The 20,034-nt window shown below is 49.5% G+C and overlaps 1 protein-coding gene across 1 annotated transcript in view; it reads left to right on the top strand.

Annotated features, from left to right (window-relative positions):
* Positions 1-20,034, top strand: part of Insr (insulin receptor) — a 115,852-nt gene that overhangs the window by 78,900 nt on the left and 16,918 nt on the right. The window contains exons 8-14 of the mRNA XM_033759412.1: positions 223-349; positions 1,257-1,507; positions 2,407-2,574; positions 5,842-6,043; positions 8,124-8,159; positions 11,926-12,200; positions 14,023-14,162. Coding sequence (XP_033615303.1) covers positions 223-349; positions 1,257-1,507; positions 2,407-2,574; positions 5,842-6,043; positions 8,124-8,159; positions 11,926-12,200; positions 14,023-14,162 — 1,199 coding nt within the window. The remainder of the gene's footprint in view (positions 1-222; positions 350-1,256; positions 1,508-2,406; positions 2,575-5,841; positions 6,044-8,123; positions 8,160-11,925; positions 12,201-14,022; positions 14,163-20,034) is intronic.

Raw genomic sequence — 20,034 nt, 5'->3', positions numbered from 1 at the left:
CTGGCTTGACCTTGCCTTCCGGAGCCTCCTCTCTGTTCACACCCAGCAAGGCCAGATCCTGGGCGCTCAGCTCACACGAGGCAGGGACCCGTTCAGGGAACAGCGAACGTCCTGTCCCTGTGCCCAGCCCCTCCAGGGAGTGTGGGCCACACGGCTGCGGACAGAAACGCCTTATTCAGGATCGCAGCAGCTTGATTTTTTTTTTTTTTTTTAACTTTCTAGGTGAAAATGAATTACTTAAATTTTCTTCCATCCGGACAAACTTTGACAAGATCTTGCTGAAATGGGAGCCCTACTGGCCCCCCGACTTCAGGGACCTCTTAGGGTTCATGCTGTTCTACAAAGAGGCGTAAGTAGAAGTGTGAGGAGGTGGCTGGAGGGGTTCTCGGCTCTTCTCCGGGCTTTGTCTCTGTCCCTTCCTTCTGCGGGAATAGATCCCGTAGGCTGTGCTTTTCCCATCCCACCGGCTGGTCACGTACGACGTCAACCGCGGTTCCTTTCACCGAAAGGCAGAAATAGAAGCAGTCGCTTTTCCCTTGGGAGGCCTTTTAAAATTTTTATTTTACTTTGTTTTGAGACGGATCTTGTTGTGTTGTTTAGTCCTTCTGAAGATAGGACCGTGCTGGAATATTTTGCTTATTTTCTTTGGTTTTTTTGAGGCAAGGCCTCCCTACGCCGACTGGGCTGTCCCAGAACCTGCTACGAAACCTAGGCTGATTTTGAATTCCTGGTGGTCCCTCTGCCTCCGCTTTCCGAGTACTGGGATTACAGTCGTGTCCTCCTGTGCCTGGCTTGTGCTGGGATTTGTTTTTCCCCCTGGTACCAGAAATTGAAGCCGGGACCTTCACACTGACTTACACCCCTAGCCCTTTTACATTTGTTTTTTTTTACTTCTGAGACGGGTTTGGGTTGAACGTGTGACCCCTCGCCTCAGCCCGCTGGGCTTGCTGGGGTCCCAGCTGTGCACACACACCACAGCCAGCTGAACTTTGGAAAGGGAGCAGAGGTGGTCATGGTGACGATATCAATAAGAGTTTCACCTCTCTAGATGTTTGATGGGTCCAGCGGGGAGCGCGTGCACGTGCACCTCTGTAATCACCCTTCGCGGTCGTTCTTGGGGTGGCTCCCCTCTCCGTGACCCTCTCCCGGTCCTTCTCCCTTGTGGCCTCGAATCCTTATTCCCGGGCGCCTTCTCTGTGGTGTCCGGACACCCGTCACACCCTGGTAACCACCTTGGCCTGCTTTTGTCCCCAAAGCCCTTATCAGAACGTGACAGAGTTTGACGGGCAGGACGCCTGTGGCTCCAACAGCTGGACCGTGGTGGACATCGAGCCGCCCCCGAGATCCAATGACCCCAAGCTGCAGAGCCACCCTGGGTGGCTGATGAGGGGCCTCAAGCCCTGGACCCAGTATGCCATCTTCGTCAAGACCTTGGTCACCTTTTCTGACGAACGCCGGACCTATGGGGCCAAGAGCGACATCCTCTATGTGCAGACCAATGCCACCAGTACGTATGACTTGCGACTTTGAGTTTGCTCATGGACCCGACGTCTTGGCTTTGATTAGTGGCACCCAGGTGGGCTATGACGAACTCGTTTGTGGGGTTACCAGCTTCTAAAGGACCCAAGGAAGCCAGGCGCGGTGGTGCAAGCCTGTAATCCCCGGGAAGGCTGAGGCAGGAGGATCGCCACAAGCGTGAAGCCAGTCTGGGATTACATAATGAGGCCCTGTCTCAAAAAACCCGAACCAAAACAAACCAAAACGTTCTTACGGTGCCCCATTTATGGTTTAATCTTTATCATAGGAGTGTGTGCATAGAAAAAACTTATAGTCTACGGGGCTCAGTGTTCTGTATAATTTCAGACACCCAGGGTGGAGGGGCACATTTCCAGCGGATAGATAAGTGCACTGCGGTACATTTTCTCATCCTGTTAGGAAAAGTTTAAAATGTTTCACAAAGTAGAAAGAATCTGTCTGCTGGCTTCTACGTTAGTTACACGATTTGCAAAACCTCAGACCTGCTGCAGCAGCGGTTCCCACGCAGGATGATCCGCCTCCTCAGGAGACCTCTGGCCCCTGGGGCCGGTGAGGGGAGCTGGGCCCCTGACTGTAGTGGGTGGAGGCCTGGGGCACCCATCGGCCCCCCGCAGTGCAGGGCGGGCCTTCCAAGGTGGACAAAGGACTCTCAGCCCCTTGTGCCCGCGGGGCCCAGGGACACCCCTGCCCCCCGGGGCGGAGTCCAGGCCTCCGGGGCTTCCTCTGCCACTGCCCTCTCCTCCTCCGGAGTCTCCAGGGACGGCGGAAGGAGTTAATGATGCTCCCCGGGGCCCAGCGGGCGGAAGTGTGTAACCTGGACGGCGCCCTCCTGCGGGAGTCACCGCCTGTCCTGTCCCTTCTCCTCCGCAGACCCGTCCGTCCCGCTGGACCCCATCTCTGTGTCGAATTCTTCGTCCCAGATTATCTTGAAGTGGAAGCCTCCCTCGGACCCCAACGGCAACATCACGCACTACCTGGTTTACTGGCAGAGGCAGGAGGAGGACAGTGAGCTGTACGAGTTGGATTATTGCCTCAAAGGTGGGTGCGCGACACTGCAATCGCGAGGAACTTTCTCCAGGGTGTGCGCAGGACAAACGCGCGGTTGCATCTCCTGAAGAACCACACATATTTTATTTTATTTTTGGCAGCACTGGGGATTGAACCAAGGGCCATCACCTCGCTCTGCATCCCCAGCCCTTTTTCAGTTTTTTACTGTAACACAGTTTCACTAAGTCACTGAGCTGACCGGGCTGGGCTCCAGCTTGAGATCCTTCTGCCTCAGCCTCCCAGAGTGCTGGGCCTACGTTGCCATGTTTTTCAGCACTGTACACAGCCGCACATTCTGAAGGCTCTCCTGAGGACCAGGCACGATCAGGGGACACTTTACAGAGGTTGCAGTCAACAGAGAACACCACGTCACTTAGTAGCATCGTGGCCTCCTTTGTTTGTAGAAGGACAGTCTGTTAGGGTTCACATGGATGAAATCACCCAATACTTAATTTCTCGGTAGCCCCAGCAAAAACGACGTGTGGATTTATTCTTCACAGCCTGGCACATTTCCCTCTGGGATCTTCTCCCGTCTCTCTGCTTTCCTCCTCCTCCTCACACTGAAGAGGATGTAGTTGTATTAACCCACACAAGGCTTCCGTGGGAAGCAATAAACGCAGCCAAGCACGTTGCGAGGTTATTGGCAAAACTGGAGGAGGACTTTGGGCTCACCAAGACCCCGTAGTTTTCCTTTTGTTTTGTTCTTTTCAGTTCAAGGATTGGAACCCAGGGCCTCATGTGTGCTAGGCGAATGCTCTGCCATTGAGCTAAACCCTCCTCCCTGCCTTTTAAATTTCAGTTTGAGACGATGTCTCAGGAAGTTGCACAGGCTGGCCTCAAGCTTCCAGATCCTCCTGCCTCAGCCTCCCCAAGAGCTGTGATTATAAATTTGTGCCACTGCACCTGGCTAAGGCCTTGTTATTTTTTTTTACTCCAGAGCCTTCACACTGACCTGTATCACCAGCCCTTTTTCATTTTTATTTTTTTATTTTGAGACAGGATCTTGCTAAGTCACTAAGTTGCCCAGGCTGGGCCTGAACTTGTGATACCCCTGCCTTAGCTTCCCAGAGTCCTGGGATGACAGGTGCCCGCCAGCACACCTGGCTAAGATCCGATCCTTTTAAGCGTGAGACAGTAGGCAGTGATCACGTCCTCTTATCTGTTCTTACGCTTTCAATTAAAAATCTATGTTCGTGATAATTCTTTTGGCCTTTAACATGGGCTAACAGGAAGTAGGGAGAGAGGTCTGTCTCCGAGAGGCAGGGGTCGTGAGAGGGAGGGAGGGGAGGGAGGGGGTGGAAAGCAATTAAGGGTGAGTCACGGCATGCGAGTGTCAACATGTGCTGCAAATTAGATGAGCTGGGGTTTTCTTTACTTTTCGTTTTCATGAGTCCACCTTCTCAGGGCACAGCGATGGTGGTCCTGGTGGGGAGGTGGTGCCTGCCCAGAAGGCAGCCTGGTTCCTTTTTCATCCCTTCCCTTCCTCCGCCTCTTGGTCCCCCTTCCCCTCCCCCTCCCCTCTCTCTCTCCTTCTTCATTTAGTTCGTGCACGTTGTGGAGCTATTTTCAGTAGGCGACACCTCAGCCCCTGTCCTTGGGGGAGAAGGGGCCAGGGCTGGAGAGGTGTGGCCCGGGGCTGCTCCCGGTTCAGCCCAGGATTGGCTGAGCCCCCGAGCAAGTGACCCTCTGTCCTCCTCCTTGTTGGGAGCGGGGGCGGAGGACAGATGATCCCCGGAGCCGGCCAGCTCTAAGGCCGTGTGCTATATGTGTGCCTGTGATGCCATCCCCGCGAGCCCGGAGCTGCTGACGTGATTTAGCTCCTCGGCGCTTTATATAACTCAGGGCAGGCCTGGCCCGAGCAGCTCTGAGCTGTTGGCCCTGCTGCCAGAACCCAAGCCACCAGCAATGTCAGAGCTGGCCCGGCTTGTTTTTTGTTTTGTTTTGTTTGTTTTCTGTCCTTTTAAAGAGCAACAGATTTTATTCTGATGACCATGCAAATGCTGGAAGCTGGTTTTTAGGGTTGTTGTTTTTTTTTTTTTTTTTTTTTTTTTTTTTTTTGGTTTTTTGAGACAGGGTCTCACTATGTAGCCGAGACTGACCTGGAACTCACTATGTAGCCCAGACTGGTCTGGAACTCACAGCCATCCTCCTGCCTCAGCCTCCTGAGTGCTGGGATTACAGGCGTGCACCACCACGCCTGGCTTGTTAGAAGCTGGTTTTAGTGTGATTATCTCAAGGTTTACATAATGAAAGTGGAAGTCACTAAAGTCACTAAGAGCGAATAAATAAGTGGATGTCACAGGGTTCCAGTTCCAGGAGGTCCTTGGGAGGGAGGATGTTGAGGTGCCCAGGATGTGGGGTCAGGGCTTAGCATCGATGAGGATGGAGGCTCAGGGCTGGGTGATGGAGTCCCACAGATGGTCAGCGGAGATGATTTTACATTCACAGATACACTCAGGGCCCCTGAACTGTATGCTGAAAAGTGGTTAGAAAGTTAAATTTTAAAAATTTAGGGCCGGGGATTTAGCTTCATGGTGCCGCTGCCTGCTTCACAAGCACAAGGTCCCGAGTACACATTTAGATGCTCAATCTATTCCAGATGATAATACTTTGTTTCTCTTTTTACCCTATTACCTGTCACGTATGTGTAGCATACACGGATCTATATAGACAGATATTTGTATATATGTCATATATATAACATGAGATTTTTCATATAAGATAAACCATGTGATTTTCAGCGTGTGTATCTGATTTACTTCTCTTGACGTGGCCTCAAGGCGCTTCCATTTTCCTGCAGATGACTCAAGCATATCCTTCTTCGTGGCAGAGTAGTACTCCACCGTGCGTAAACACCATATTTTCTTTGTCCATTCATCTGTTGATGGACGCGTAGGTTGCTTCCAAGATTTAGTTTTTCGAGGACCCCTCGTACTGCTTTCCATATCGGTTGCACCAATTTACATTCCAGCGGCGGAGAAGGGTTCCTCTGTCCTCACAGCCTCCCATTTGCTATTGATTTCTTGACGTTCTCCATCCTTTCTAGATGAGATGGTAACATGTTAGGTGTGTGTATTTATTTTATTTTTCGGTACCGGGGATCAAACGCAGGACCTTGCGCTTGTGAGGCCCGTGTGGAGCCACGGAGCTAAATCCCCGGCCCTGCAAAGTTAAATTGGAACTCGAGCCCCATGCCGGCCCTGTGCCCAGCCCCTGGCTCTGAGGGGAGACCTGAACCCCCGCTCTGCCTTCCCGTAGGGCTGAAGCCGCCCTCCCGGGCGTGGTCTCCACCCTTCGAGTCCTACGACGCCCAGAAACGCAACCAGAGCGAGTACGAGGAGTCGGCAGGCGAGTGCTGCTCCTGCCCCAAGACTGACTCTCAGATCCTCAAGGAGCTGGAGGAGTCCTCGTTCAGGAAGACTTTCGAGGATTATCTGCACAACGTGGTCTTCGTGCCCAGGTCAGGACTCTGCGGGAGCCCCGCGGCCTGGTGCCGGGGGAAGGGGCGGGGGCCTTGGCCGCCAGCAGGGTGGGGAGAGCCTGGGCCCAGCACATGTCCTGCCATTCGAGCGGGAGCTGTACCGGTGAGAGCGAGTCACCCGCAGAAGGGGAAAAGTTTTACAGAGCCCCGCTTTTGCTTTCTTTACTTCACACCTCACGATTCTCCATCCCAGGCGGTTCACAAACTCTACTAGGTAGGTTTTTGGACACATTTGTGAGACTCGATGACCCCCCAGTTCAGCCTTGACTTATGCCTAAGTCTCCCAAGTTTCACACTCAGTGCTCTGTCTCTGCCCATGGAAGCCTCTTCTCACCCTTCTAGAACTTTCCATAGCATCATCAACCCCCAGAGACTTCTTCTGCTTAAATAGGTTGAGTTTCCATAGGTGACTGAAGACCATGGGCCAGGTACATCTGATTCACAGACCTTGCAGTGAGCGTGACTCTCAGCCTCCCTAACGACGAGCTAAATAAACCTCTTTGCTCGATAAAGTACCAGCATCGGGTGTTTCATTATAGTAACATAATGTGGAAGGGGGAACAGACGTTTCTCTGCATTTCTGTTGGAGAGGCTGAATGTATTTTGGGAGCTCACTGACTGGGTTCCCTGCTCTTCCATACCCTGCTTTGAGCAGGTTATCTTCTTTCTCTGTGCCTCAGTTCCCTTGTCTGTAAAGTGGACCTTATAACAGCGTCCCTCAGTATATATGGGGAATGGCTTTCCAAGACCCTGAGGGCACCAGAACAGGAGGGCGCTCAAGGCTTTTTGGTAACAAGTGGCATTTGTCCGGAACAATCAGTCTCCCCATAGCCTGCCCCTCCTCTCGGTGACTTACAGTACCCAGTGCAATGCAGATGATGTAGAAATAGTTGTTCTACCGTGTCACATAGTGTCACAAGGAAGACTCTGGTCTGTTCAACACAGATACAGTGCTTTTCCTCAGATATTTTTGATCCACAGTGAGTAGAATCCACAGGGATGAAAGCCATGGGTATGTGCGATTGTAATCATTCCTGTATTCGAGGGCTATGGGATTAAATGAGGTACCCGGGGATTCTTTTTTTTTAATCTTTATTGAGTTTATTGGTACTCTTTAGGTACACAGTATAGTGACATTCATCACTGGGATCTTGTACCTTTACATGACAGGTCTTGGTTCTTGTTTCTCCCTGCTCCCCAGCCCTCCCTTGACACTACCGGCCCCCGGAACTGGATCATTCTCGGAGGTGGGGTGTCTTCTGTGTTATAGGGTGTTCAGCAGCATCTCTGGTCTCCGACCACTGGATGCCAGTAGCTCCTGTCCCCCCCAGGCCTGCAGCGTGGGTTCAAATTCACCAACACCGCTCATCCCAGTACATATTTCCTGGAATCATCAGTGGGTTAATCTTTCTTTCTTTTTTTACAATTTTCCTTTCTTACATTTTTCTCTTGTGACTCTGATTCCAAAAGAACATGTAGTCCACAGCCCAGCACCAAGCAGTTACTGTGTTAGCCGCGAAAGCCAGAGGGGCGTGGGCTGTCCTTCCTGGCAGCCAGATCTGATATCCCAGGAGGCCCAGCCGCGTGAGTCCCCGGGAATCTTCTCTCTTACTTCCCTGCCTCTCGCCGAATTCACAAGAAGGTTCATTCATTCCCACCAGCCAGTGATAAGAAGTCAAGGGTAGAGAGCATGCATTTGCCCACATTATGTTACTATAATGAAACACCCGAAGCTGGCACTTTATTGAGCAAAGAGGTTCATTTCGCTCGCAGTTATGGAGGCTGAGAGTCTGGGGTCAGACAGCCCCCTTGGCTAGTCATATGCAACCGACAGCATCACAACAGGATGAGTGTGAGAGAGCTCACAGCTGAGCCCGGAAGCCCAAGGGAGACCCCAGGTCTTCTTAAGGCCTCACCCCTGTAATGGGCACATTAAGGACCAAGGGACACGATCACACCACATCCAGACCGGAGCTGGCATGTGAGCTCCTAGATGGCAGGTGGTCGGTCGCCCGAGGAATTCCAGCGGTCCTCAAAGTGGTCGATTTTGTTTTCACAGAAATCCCTCTGCAGACAGTGGTGCCCAGGACCCTAGGTACGACTCCTGCAGGGGACACCCGCGTGGGCCCTTGGCTGTTCAGTGCAGGGCCAGCGGGCTGGGTGGGGCGGGGGGCATGGGGGGCCTCGGAGATCGCAGGGGTTTCTGTGGCTTTTGCATGTGACAACGGGCTGAGATTGGATGCTTTACAGATTTACCAGTTAAGCCTCTTTCCTTGGACATGGAATCTGGGCATGAATGTGGGGAAAATTGAACTAACACCTCCTTCTAAAACATAGAATCTAAGGAGTGTTTTCTTGGTCGGACCTCCGTGCCTCCATGCCTCTGTTTCCCCCGTGCATTTTCTCACTGGGCATCTGTCCGCAGCTACCATGTCCGAAGTGAGGTCAGGTGTCCTAGCCCAGCGGCTCCTACTGGATTCCAGGAGACGGATCCCGGAGCAGGACATTTTTATGAAGTCCAGTCTCATCCTCCCTGATGAGCGTTTCCTTTGGTGTCGGGCAGTGTAGTAAGATGCAGAAGGGACAGCAAGAGCAGAGGGTGCCCATGTCACTGGACTCCACGGAGGAGAGACCAGGTGTTTCCTTTCTCACTTCATCTTAAAGTAGGAAAGTCAGACGTCAGAGGGGAGGTCAAGCTAGGAGACTTTGGGGAAAGGCAGGGAGATCAGACTGAACTCAAAATGGATCAAAGATCTAAATGTTAAAAACAATCTGCTGGAAGATGACAGACAGGCACAACGCTTGATGACACAGATGAAGGCAAGGGCTTTTCTGGACAGAACTCCAGTGGCATGAGAAATAGTACCGAGGACCAGCAAATGGGATCCTAACAAGTTAAAAAAAGTTTCTGCACAGCAAAGAAAACAACCAACAGAGTGAAAAGACCACCTGTGAACGGGAGGAAACTTTACCAGCTACCCCCTGGAGAGAGGACCAATATCTAGAATGTACAAAAAGCTCAAAGAAATTAGAGACCCCCAAATAAAGGACCAAATCAAAACATGGACAAGTAAAATGAATAGACGCTTTTCAGAAGTACAAACGACCAATAAATAGACGGGGGAAAAAAACAAGCTTAACGTTACTGGCCATTAGAAAAATGCAAATATCATGAAATCTTGGTAGGATTAAGAAGTACGATGGAAAGACAGGTTGGAGCCTCGGATGAGGATTTTCTTATAGCACAGAATCATTTGTTGTTTGATTTCAGGCACCCGTGCTCTTGGTCTGCCCTCTACTGGCCATGTGAGGTATAAGCTGTAGTCCAGAAAGGCCGAGTTTCGTGGCCGTGGTCTCGAACGGGATGTCTCAATCTCATGGTTATTGATATTTGGGACTAGGTCATCCCGTGGGGTGAGGACTCGCCTGGGTACAGTAGGATACTGAGTGGCACCCCTGGCCTCCCGCGACTCCAAACGAGGGCTGTACCCCGCCCCCAATAGTGACAGCTACAAAATAGCTGCAGATACTGTCAGATGCCCCCTAGGGGTGGGGGCAATAACAGCACCCTGGCTCGGACCGATGTCTCATGTAAGACGTTGGCAGGAGAGTCCAGTGCTTTCTAGCAGCAGGTGGACAACTCACTCACCTGATAGTCATGGGGTCTTTTAGTATCACGCTGTAGCCTTTTTTGGGTATAATCCTTTAGACATACAGGCATACCCTGGTGATATCGCAAGTTCCGATTCAAGCAAGTCACACAAAATTTTTTGTTTCCCAGGGAACACAAAAGTTGTTAGCCGGGCATGGTGGCGCACGCCTGTAATCCCAGCGCTCGGGAAGCTGAGGCAGGAGGATCGCTGTGAGTTCGAGACCAGCCTGGGCTCCATAGTGAGTTCCAGGTCAGTCTCAACTATATAGTGAGACCCTGTCTCAAAAAACAAACAAACAAACAAGTCATGTTGCTCCTACAGTCTGTTTAGCATGCAGCAGCATTGTGTCTTGTGGAAGTGCTTTTGCTTTCTACTTTTAAAAAATTCTTTATTGCTAGACAGTGCTATTGCCCTCCTGAACTTCTGGAAAAGTGGTGCCCAAATGTGCTCAAAGCAGGGTTGCCACAGACGCTTAATCTGTAGAAAATGCAGTAAAGCGAACTACAGTCAAATGAGGAATAAGAGGTTTGGCCTGTGTGGGGAAACCAAGCATTCCGATGTAAACTTCTCAGTGGTTATCGGTGAGCCACGAGGATATTGATCATTTTTGCCAGGCTCATTTATGTCTGTCCTGAAATATTTAGAATCCTGCTTAAAAGCATAATATCTTGGTCTTGACAAACAGAGCCATTTTCTTTCTTTAGTCCAAGAGTGCTTTGGTTTTTAATCCGAAAACACCACAAAGAAAAAATCTGTCATGGATCACCCCTGCAGGCAAATGTATTTTCTGACCGCACGTTTTCTGACTGTAAAGCGATAAAAGTAAAAGTTAACTTCAGAAGTCTGAACGGAAAGCAGAGCGAGCCCCTTCAGGACCTATTGAGTCAAAACAGAAATTGAAATTTCTATTAGAGCCAGTTTGGAAAGTAATAAAATTATGAGTATCGTGCAGCTTAACCTGTTGAATATTGCCAGAGCTTAGCTTTAACGTAAATTGGTAGGCATAAATGGATTTATACCCTTGATCTTAGCCAAAAGGCTGAGAAGTGATACAAATGGGTTTATAAAAATAGGGCCACGAGTGCAGCTCAGTAGTTGAATACTTGTTTAGCATGCACGGAGCTCTGGATTCATTCCTGGAACCATCCCCCGAAAGAACCATGCAATAACAAAATGCAAGTGTATTAGGGCAAAAAAATCAATATTAACTAAGCCAATGGTAAGTATCATCAAAGGGAAAAATACAAAACCGAAGAAGATGATATAAAAGTAGGATCTGAAGAAAATTTTAATGTTTTGAAACTTTCGACAGGGTGGGAAATTTTAGCATGCCCACGCCGATTCAAGAGAGCACAGCAGAATTAAGTTTAATAACTTTGGGAAAAGCTAAGACGTGTGTCAACTCATTCTCTCAAAAAGGCCCCAGGCCTGGAGAGTTTTACAGGTGAATCCCTTCAAACTCTGAATGCACAACTATTGCCTCTCCTGGAGAAGCCATGACAAAGCATAGAGATCTTTGAAAACCAGCCCAGTTTATTTTATGAAACCAAAATAGCATTTCTAACAGTAGAACAAAATAAAGATCCTACACTAAAAGAAGGCGATGGGCCACGCCTTGGATTGTGCCTTTATTTGGGAGGTGGGGTTGAGACAGGGTCTCACTATGTAGTTGAGACTGACCTGGAACTCACTGTGGAGCCCAGGCGGGTCTCGAACTCACAGCGATCCTCCTGCCTCAGCTTCCCGAGTGCTGGGATGACAGGCATGCACCACCACGCCTGGCAGGTTGTGCCTTTAGATTGGAATGTGTCAAAAGAGGAAAACTATTGTTCATCTCAGAAATGCAGGGATGCTTTAAGATAAGAAGGTGTGGTAATATAATCTATTTCATCAAAAATCATACACTGTCATTCAGTAACATTAATTGAAAATTCTCAGAGAGAGAGAGAGGAGGCAAAAATAGGCATAAATTTGATCTAACAACATAAATTTGATCTAACATCCACACAAATATCATTCTCCAAGTGATCCTTGTTAGAGTTACAAACGCAAGAGGAAGTCTAATATCATCATCCCTAATTAACATCTCCTCGTGTTCCTAACGGACGCCTGGCCAATGCAGTAAGACCGGAAGCAAAGTAACTAACCCGCAGCCTTGTGTTTTAGGGTGGTGACGGCGTGACCGTCTGTGTCCTCTTGTCGTTGCAGGCCCTCCCGGAAGCGCAGGTCCCTGGCTGAGGCAGCCAACGCGACCACGGCTGTGCCTTCGGTGCCGGGCTTCTCCAACCTCTCCTCCGTCAGCGTGCCCACTGACCAGGAGGAGCACAGGCCCTTCGAGAAGGTGGTGAGCAAGGAATCACTGGTCATCTCCGGCCTTCGACACTTCACTGGCTATCGGATTGAGCTGCAGGCCTGCAACCAGGACGCCCCGGCGGAGAGGTGCAGTGTGGCCGCCTACGTCAGCGCCCGGACCATGCCCGAAGGTGCGGCCACCACCTGGGGTTGGCAGCCAAGGGGCGGGAGGACCCCCGGCCGAGCACAAGCCCAGAGGCAGACTTCAGGGTCTTTCTGTTTCCCAGTCTGGGCGAACTCTTGGGCTCTAGCAATCCTCCTGCCTCAGCCCCCCAAGCAATGGAAACTGCAGACACATGCCACCATATCCAGCTTATTTTGCTGTTGTTGTTGTTTATTATCAGACTCACACGTAAATGTAACTTAAAGTTTAGGAACAACATACAAGTAATAAGAAAAATCAGCAAAGTGAAGAAATATATATCTATAGTGTATTAGGGTGTCGCAGAGGGATGCACTAACGTGTGTGTGTGTGTGTGTGTGTGTGTGTGTGTGGTGTGTTTTTCTGTTTCTATGAATGCAGTTAGAGAGACAGAGAAGAGAAGAAAAAGGAGATGGGTGGAGAGAAATAGGAAATAGGAGAAGGAAGACAGAATAAAAAGAACAGAGGAGAGAGAAAGAGACAGAGAGGGAGAGAGAGGGCCCCACCCACATTAGGTATGGACGGGCCTGAGCTTTTCTCGGTCCACCGACTTGCACATTACTCTCATCTGAAGAGAAGCAGCCTCACAGAGACATCCAGTGTGAACTTGGACTCTGTGTCTGGGCCTCTCGGCTCAGCCAAGTGGATGCAAGAAATTAGTCAGAAATGAGTAAGAACAAATCCAGTCAACTCCAAACAGCTGAGAGGAGCTGTGATGGCCTTTTGTGTATTCTCCCAGAGCTTTGTGCACTCAAAAGGATGCATACTGTACAGATAATTTTTGTTCTTTTTTTTTTTTTTTTCAGTTTTTAAAAATTGTAGTATAGCCTCACATGGTGGCACACACCTGTCATCCCAGCACTCGGGAGGCTGAGGCAGGAGGATCTCTGTGAGTTAGAGATCAGCCTGGGCTACATAGTGAGTTCTAGGTCAGTCTCAAGTACATAGTGAGACCCTGTCTCAAAAACAAACAAACAAACAAACAAACAAAAAATCTCCATTTGCCTTAGGAAGTGGATGCATGAACTGAACACATCTCGATTCTTTTTATTTCCCTTTCCTCCCCTCTGTCTTCTCTCCCTCCATCTTTAGACCCTCCTCCGCCATTTTTATTATTGTTATCTTTCAGTTCATGTTTGTGAATCACTTTAACATTCGTTGCAGTTTTTGGTACGTGTACATGACGCTCTCTGTACACACGGGGAAACGAATTAGTACGGCGTTTTTCAAAATCAGTGTTACTGAATTTTCATTTACTTGCAATTAAATGCACAGATTTTGCGCCTAGGGGAAGTTCTGTCATTGATAATTGACTTCCTGATTTTAAGTATGAAAGGCCAAGACGGTGAACCAGGTCTGAAAATTTCTACCAGCTTAATAAAGATAAGCGTTTAATAAGCTGGAGTTCCAGGTTTGATAAATCACCAGAGATCGTTTGCTGCCTAACGTAGGTTCTATGCAAATACAACATCATTTGATAGGAGAGACTTTGCACCTCCAGCTCCTGGCACTGAGGGGGTGCGGGTCACCCCGAGAAGACTGTACTAAACTGCTGTGGGGTGTCCTCTTGGTGGAAGCTGGGGCCAGGGTCTGCGGGAACTCCCTGGACTGTTTTTTCTGCAAGGTGTGTTGAGTCCGAAATGGCTCTGACTTAAAAGTACGTGGAGAAAATGACTCACTGTTTCTTCCTAAGGGTCCTGTGCAGTAAATCGTTTCTGTCCGTTCCAGCTGACGGGGACTCGGGTGTTTGGTAGCGGAAGTGTGGTGTGAGGCGCGGGTCGCTCCCAGTCTCCCACTGCTGTGTCTTACAGCCAAGGCGGATGACATCGTGGGCCCCGTGACCCACGAAATCTTCGACAACAACGCCGTCCACTTGATGTGGCAAGAACCGAAGGAGCCCAATGGCCTGATCGTGCTGTATGAAGTCAGTTACCGGCGGTACGGGGAAGAGGTAAGGGTCTCGACCCTGGGTCATGGCCTTCAAACATCCTAAGGACGCCCTTTTCCTGCTTCTGTTCCGGCCCCCAGAGCTCCTCTCCCTGGTTCCTGTCTCACCAGGACTCAGAGCCTCGCCGGATGGCTTTCAGGGAGATGGGCTGGAAACCCCAGCCCACAAACTTTTCTTTCCTGAGTTCTTAACATTGCTTTTCCTCCGCACCCTCCGATCGGGTGATGGTTGTGTTTGTCTCTCTTGACCAGACAAGGGACTCCGTTCATTTTAGAGACTTAGCTGCGTCTGGAAGTGAGTCACTTCAAACCTTCCTCGTGACTCTGCTGGGTGTCTCCCTCCGGTATCAGACACTGTGTGAGTTGATGGGTGAACACAGAATACATTAAGAGATAGACTCCAGTATGAAAAACCCAAACGATATCTAAGCTCTTCTGAGGGCTCGCTGCTTGCTCCGTGCATATTGAGTGCTTTAGATCCCGAATTTCATGTCTTATTTTGTCACATCCAAGACGTTATAAGAATCTCCATTATTTTTATGGACCATTAAGAAAGAAAGTAGGGCTGCTGATGGTAAAACTGCAAGGTGGATTCCATTTTTTTTTCCAGGAAGGTCCAGATGGACATAATACGCTTTCTGAAATTAGCAAAATACCATAAAACCTCAGAGTATTGCAGTGAGTTGATATCTAAAGCTTCCAGAGTTTAAGTCACTGCCTAAGGTCTGTAAAAACAATCTGCATACAAATCCAAGGAAGTCAGAACTCAGAAAAGCTTCCTTTTAGCATAAACCTGCTTGGGCATTTCATCCATATTCGTGAGGTTTTTTTTTTCTGTTTTGTTTTTGTTTTTGCTTTCCTGATGTCTGTCCACACAGCCTTGGGAATTCCATTTTGTAATTGCTACACGGGGTTTCACTGGATGAGTGAACTAGTGTTTATTTTCTGACCATTCAACTCCGCCACTGGGACTCAAAAATGGCGTGCATGTATGTGGTTGCACGCCAGTAAAATTTTATTTACAAAAACAGGCGGTGGACCACGCCTAGCCGGGGAGCCTCTCCGCCCACACCTTGCACTGAGTGGCAGGAAAGCTGCCTGGCTCTCCGGAACTTTGAGACAGTCCCCTCGTACCCAGTAACCAGGCGGGCCTCCCTTTGTGGGCCCCTGCTGAGGCCACCTCTCCTTGGTACCCACGTGTTGCCAGGTGTTATTTTAACTGCGACTGGGAACTGGGACACCAGCGTGCGCAGCCTGTTTGTAGATGGGCTGGAGTGCCTGCCAGAAGGCATCAAGAGGAGGACACAGCGTAGACCGTGTGTAACCCTTCCCTGAAAAATTAGATTTCAGAGAATGAAAATCTCCCCCTAATCTAAATAGTCATTGTCTGCTGACTGAGGGAGTCCTACTTGCTAGGTGGATGGCCTGAGTTGCCCTTCTTAAACATCTTTTTTGTCATTGTTGCTTTGAGACAGGGTCTCACTGAGTAGTTCGGGTTGACCTTGAACTCACTATGTAGCCCCATTTGACCTTGATCTTGTCATCCTGTTGCCTCAGCCTCCAGAGTCCTGGGATTACAGCGTGCACCGTTGATATTCACCGCTACAGATTCAGGGGTTAGCTTCATTGTCGACCTTATGGGGAGATTTGATTCGGTTCTTGTCCAGTTCGGTTGGTGACCAGAATCGTGGAAAGAATTAAATTCGTGAACCGAGGTAGCACTGTATTTACAACGGAGACTCCGGATTCCTTCATGCTAGTTGCATCTTAATGCTCTTTGTAGTGAGCCCAGCGGCGCCAGGCTGTCCTGTTTGCAGAGCCAAAACTCAACTCCCTTCAATGCCATACCAAGTTGTGGAGACAATCTATCCCAGCATTCTCTGCCAAGCTGTGGTCATGTGACACTCAGGAACCAGTCATGTAGCAGAGTACTGTGTGCTGACTGGCTCGGGCTCAGGCTTTTTAAAAACAGTTTTGTTGAGATATAGTTTACATGCTCTGAAATTTATCCACTGACAATGTTCAGTTCAGTTTTTAATACATTCATAATGTTTAGTTGTGCCCCATCACCACAATCCATTTCAGAACTCCAAAAAGAAACTGCCCTTTTTTAACCCATCATCCCTCTGCTAATCTCTCTTCATCTCTCCTCCAGTCCCTGGCAGCCAGTAATCTGGTCTCTGTTACTGTGGAGTTGCGTGCTCTGGATATCTCATATAAACAGACCATACAGTGTGTGATCTTTTGGGTCTGGCTTCTCTCACAGACAGTGGTGTCCTTGAGGTTCATCCGTGTTGTAGCACGTGTTAGTGCTCCGTTCCTTTTTTATGCCCAAATAATATTCCATCGCACGCATGGACTACATTTGTAGAATCGCAGGGGTGCATTTCACTTTTCAGGCAGGTGCCGGACCCTTTCTGAAGCAGCGGCACCATTTCACTTCCCCTCCTGCAGCGTGTGGTGTTCCAGTTTCTCCGCTCCTCCCCCAACGCTTGCCCTCGTCCATCTGCTCGGCTCTGGCCGCCCTCGGGCGTGAGAGGTGGCGGTGTCTCACGGCGGCCTCGGCTTGTGTTTGGTGGGGTGGCTGGGTTGGGGGCGACTTTCGTGCACTTCCTGCGGCAGCTGTCTGCGTGGCTTCTGGCAGGCGAGCTCAGCCCTGGAACTGGGGCGCCGGCGGCGGGGAGAGGCATGAAACACCGTCCCAGGAAGAGCGTCCACCTGTGGCTGTCCAGGGCCCTGTTACTGCAGAGAGCACACAGGTTCTGTGCCGGCAGCTGGAGGAGCTTCCAGTGCAGTCCTTGCTGTTACTCCTGCTGCTCTGACCAACTTGCTCCCGCCTGCCTGCAACTTTCTGGGTTTGAACACTGAACTGTCACCTCCGGGGATGCCCTGGTGCTGGGGAAACTGAGGCAGCCGGTCACTCCCCATTGACACTGCCTTTGGCTTCCCCGCAGCTTCTCCCTGCTGCCTTCTGCTGGCTCCTCCTGAAACAGGACCCGAAGGTCACTGTTTGGGGTCCTCGCTGGGAACCCACCCCCCCAACCTCAGCCCCACGCCCACCTCCCATCCACACACGAGCTGTGTCTGCCCCTGTGGGGGAGAGCAGAGATGGGGAAGTGAAGGGACAGCTACTTTCTTAAGGACTTTCTCATCGGCCTTTCTTTTCTGTCCTTTCTTGCCTAGCATTGCTTTGATAAGGACGGCAGCAACACGGAGCTTTACACTGTTACCTGCACTCTGTGCTGTTGGGGTACAGTGAGTAAGTTTACCCTGGAGAGCCATATCCTGGGACACCTAGCCGTGCCTGGAGTCTGGGTACCAGCAAGCCCTATATATACGTCTGGATTTTTTTTCCATACATACTTATGATGAAGCTTAATTTATACATTAAGCGCAGCGAGAGGTTAAAAACTACAATTAATAAAAAACGAGAACAATTACAGCAACCTACTATAAGAAAAGTTACTGAAAGCCCATGCGCTGTTTATTTCTGAATTTAATATTTGGGGGGAATTTAATAATGTGTGTTTTACCACATTAACAAAAAATTTGGCTACTACTTGGTAGAAGGTGTGGCTTTTTTTGCCAGCGGAATGGGCACCCTTGCCTTCTGCTGTCAGAGAGCCCCTCTCTCCTGACCGCACTGCGGTCGGCCGTTGGCCCCTGACTGCGTCCCCTGCCTTCCGGTGAGGTGCCCCGGGCCTGGGACAGGTTCTTGTGCTGTGTGCTCATGACCTTCCCCGGGTGTCACGTGGCCGTTTGAGTCTCTCTTGTTTGCAAGAGCTTTTTTATGCAACCGGCTTCTTCACCTTTGATCAAGTTTCAGTTCCTGTTTTGCTTCTTGTTTTGGCTTTTTTTGTGGGGGGGGGCTGTCTAGAGAGAGTTACTTTCTCAGTTTCTGGAGCTTTCCGTCGTGTTTGGTTCTCTCCACCCCTCAAGATGCCCAGCCAGGATACAGGACTCGGGTTAGAGAGCACTTTTCCCCTTTGTGTCAGAGGTCGGCTATCTTTGATTTCTGTATTTGCTTATTTGTCCCTTCCTACTGGGTGACTCATTCTACTTGGAAGAAACTTTGGACCCCAAGTTCCCTGTCCCCACCCCCTGCCACTGCTAGACTGATTTGTTTTCTTGCGATTATTGTCACATGATAAGCTCGGGAGTTTTTATATTTCTTTCTCTTCCCCACCCTCCTCCTCCCCCTAAACTTTTCCAGCCCAGTTCCCTGCATGCACTGTTAGCTTTGAAACTGTTTTGGAAAGTTTTCTAAGTTTTGGTCTAGTACTTTTCCCAGTGAGCCTCCTGCCTCTCCAAGCAAGACCAGAGTTCACCTTTGGTGACGTGGTTCTTGTGGGGTACGCACCCCACTTTATTTCTCTGCCATTCTGACAGAACTTGACACGGATTCCCGTTCTTTTTGTGTTGATGAAAAACTCGAAAGGCAACAGGGCGCCAAAGAAAGAGCTGTTGATTTGTCCCCAGACAGTAAGCCATGGATCTGTATGGTTTTGAGGAGGCAGAGAGACCGGAAGTGTGGGAAAGGATGGAAGTGACGTAGCTGGTGAGGCCTGTCGATTCCTGCCCGTCTGTGGCTTCGCAGGAGGCCTGGCCAAGATATCCCATGTGGGGTGGTCGCAAGGAGAAGTTTTGAAGCCAGACAGTTCTGGGTTCAAGTGCTGTGAGATTTGGGGCAAATCATTTAATTATCTGAGCCAGGGGTCACCTGGTGGGCTGATTCCCCCCTGTGGGTGTCCCCTTCCCTTCCTTCCTTCCTTCCTGTTTCTCTTCCTTTCTTTCTTTCTTTCTCTCATTCTTTCAGGGTGGTAAGGATCAGGCTGTCACTAAGTCACTTAAGTTGCCAAGGCTGGGCTCAAATTTGAGATCCTCCTGCCTCAGCCTCCCAGAGTGCTTAGGTCACAGGTGTGTACCACCACACCGTGCTGGACTGCTTTTTTGGGGTGGGGTGGGGTCACAGGTGATAAGATACTAATCATGTTTATATTTGAAAAGAAAAATAAGAGATGTTAATCAAAACATACCATGTTATAGTTAGATAAGAAGAAAAAGTTCCAGGTATCTATGGCACTGAATGGTGACTACAGTTAATAATACATTTGAAAATTACTAAAAGAAGAGCTTTTTAGGAGCTGGGCATCGTGGCACATGCTTGAAATCCCAGATCTTGGGAAGCCGAGGCAGGAGGATCACTGTGAGTTCAAGGCCAGCCTGGGCTACATAGAGTTCAAGACCAACTGAGACTACATAGTGAGACCCTCTTTCAAAAACACGAAGCCTACACAAAACAAAACCATTCCCTGCCCTCCAAGAACAGCTTTTAGGGAAGGAGTAGGGGAAACAGAGGGAGCTTTAATACGAAGCACCAAAATACAAGTTGATAGGAGGAATAAGTTCCGGTGTGTCCTATAGCACAGTTTACAACAATTTATCGTGTGTTTTAATAGAGAAACTAGACGAGACAGATTGGAAGATTCCTACACGAAGAAATGGTGACTATTGGAAGAGATGAAAGGCCAGTTACCTCACCCTGATTATTACAACCCTGCAGCCATGGCTGTGTGCCTCCTAAATGTGCTCAGCTGTTACCCGTCAGGCAAACGCTGGAAAATGAAGCTAGAAAATAACGCGTTTTAAATGCTCTCGCTACAAAGAAATGCCAAGCACAGGAGGTGATGCAGGTGTCCGTTCGCCTGCCCGAATCATTCCAGGGTGTGTGTCTGTACCACAGTAATCCCGCGCTGCCCAGATGCGGGGGCTGCTGGTTTTCATCCGTTGAAAGTAAAATTTCAGAATTTCAAAGGAGTGTTTCGTGGCACTACACAAAGTTCGGATTTTAGTGCCCACGAAGCATTATTGGCACC

Source organism: Fukomys damarensis, unplaced genomic scaffold (assembly GCF_012274545.1).
Source record: "Fukomys damarensis isolate Sample0158 unplaced genomic scaffold, DMR_v1.0_HiC HiC_scaffold_37, whole genome shotgun sequence".
Taxonomy (NCBI): domain Eukaryota; kingdom Metazoa; phylum Chordata; class Mammalia; order Rodentia; family Bathyergidae; genus Fukomys; species Fukomys damarensis.
Note: the sequence above shows the minus strand (reverse complement) of the source record. Positions and strands in the feature narration are given on the sequence as shown.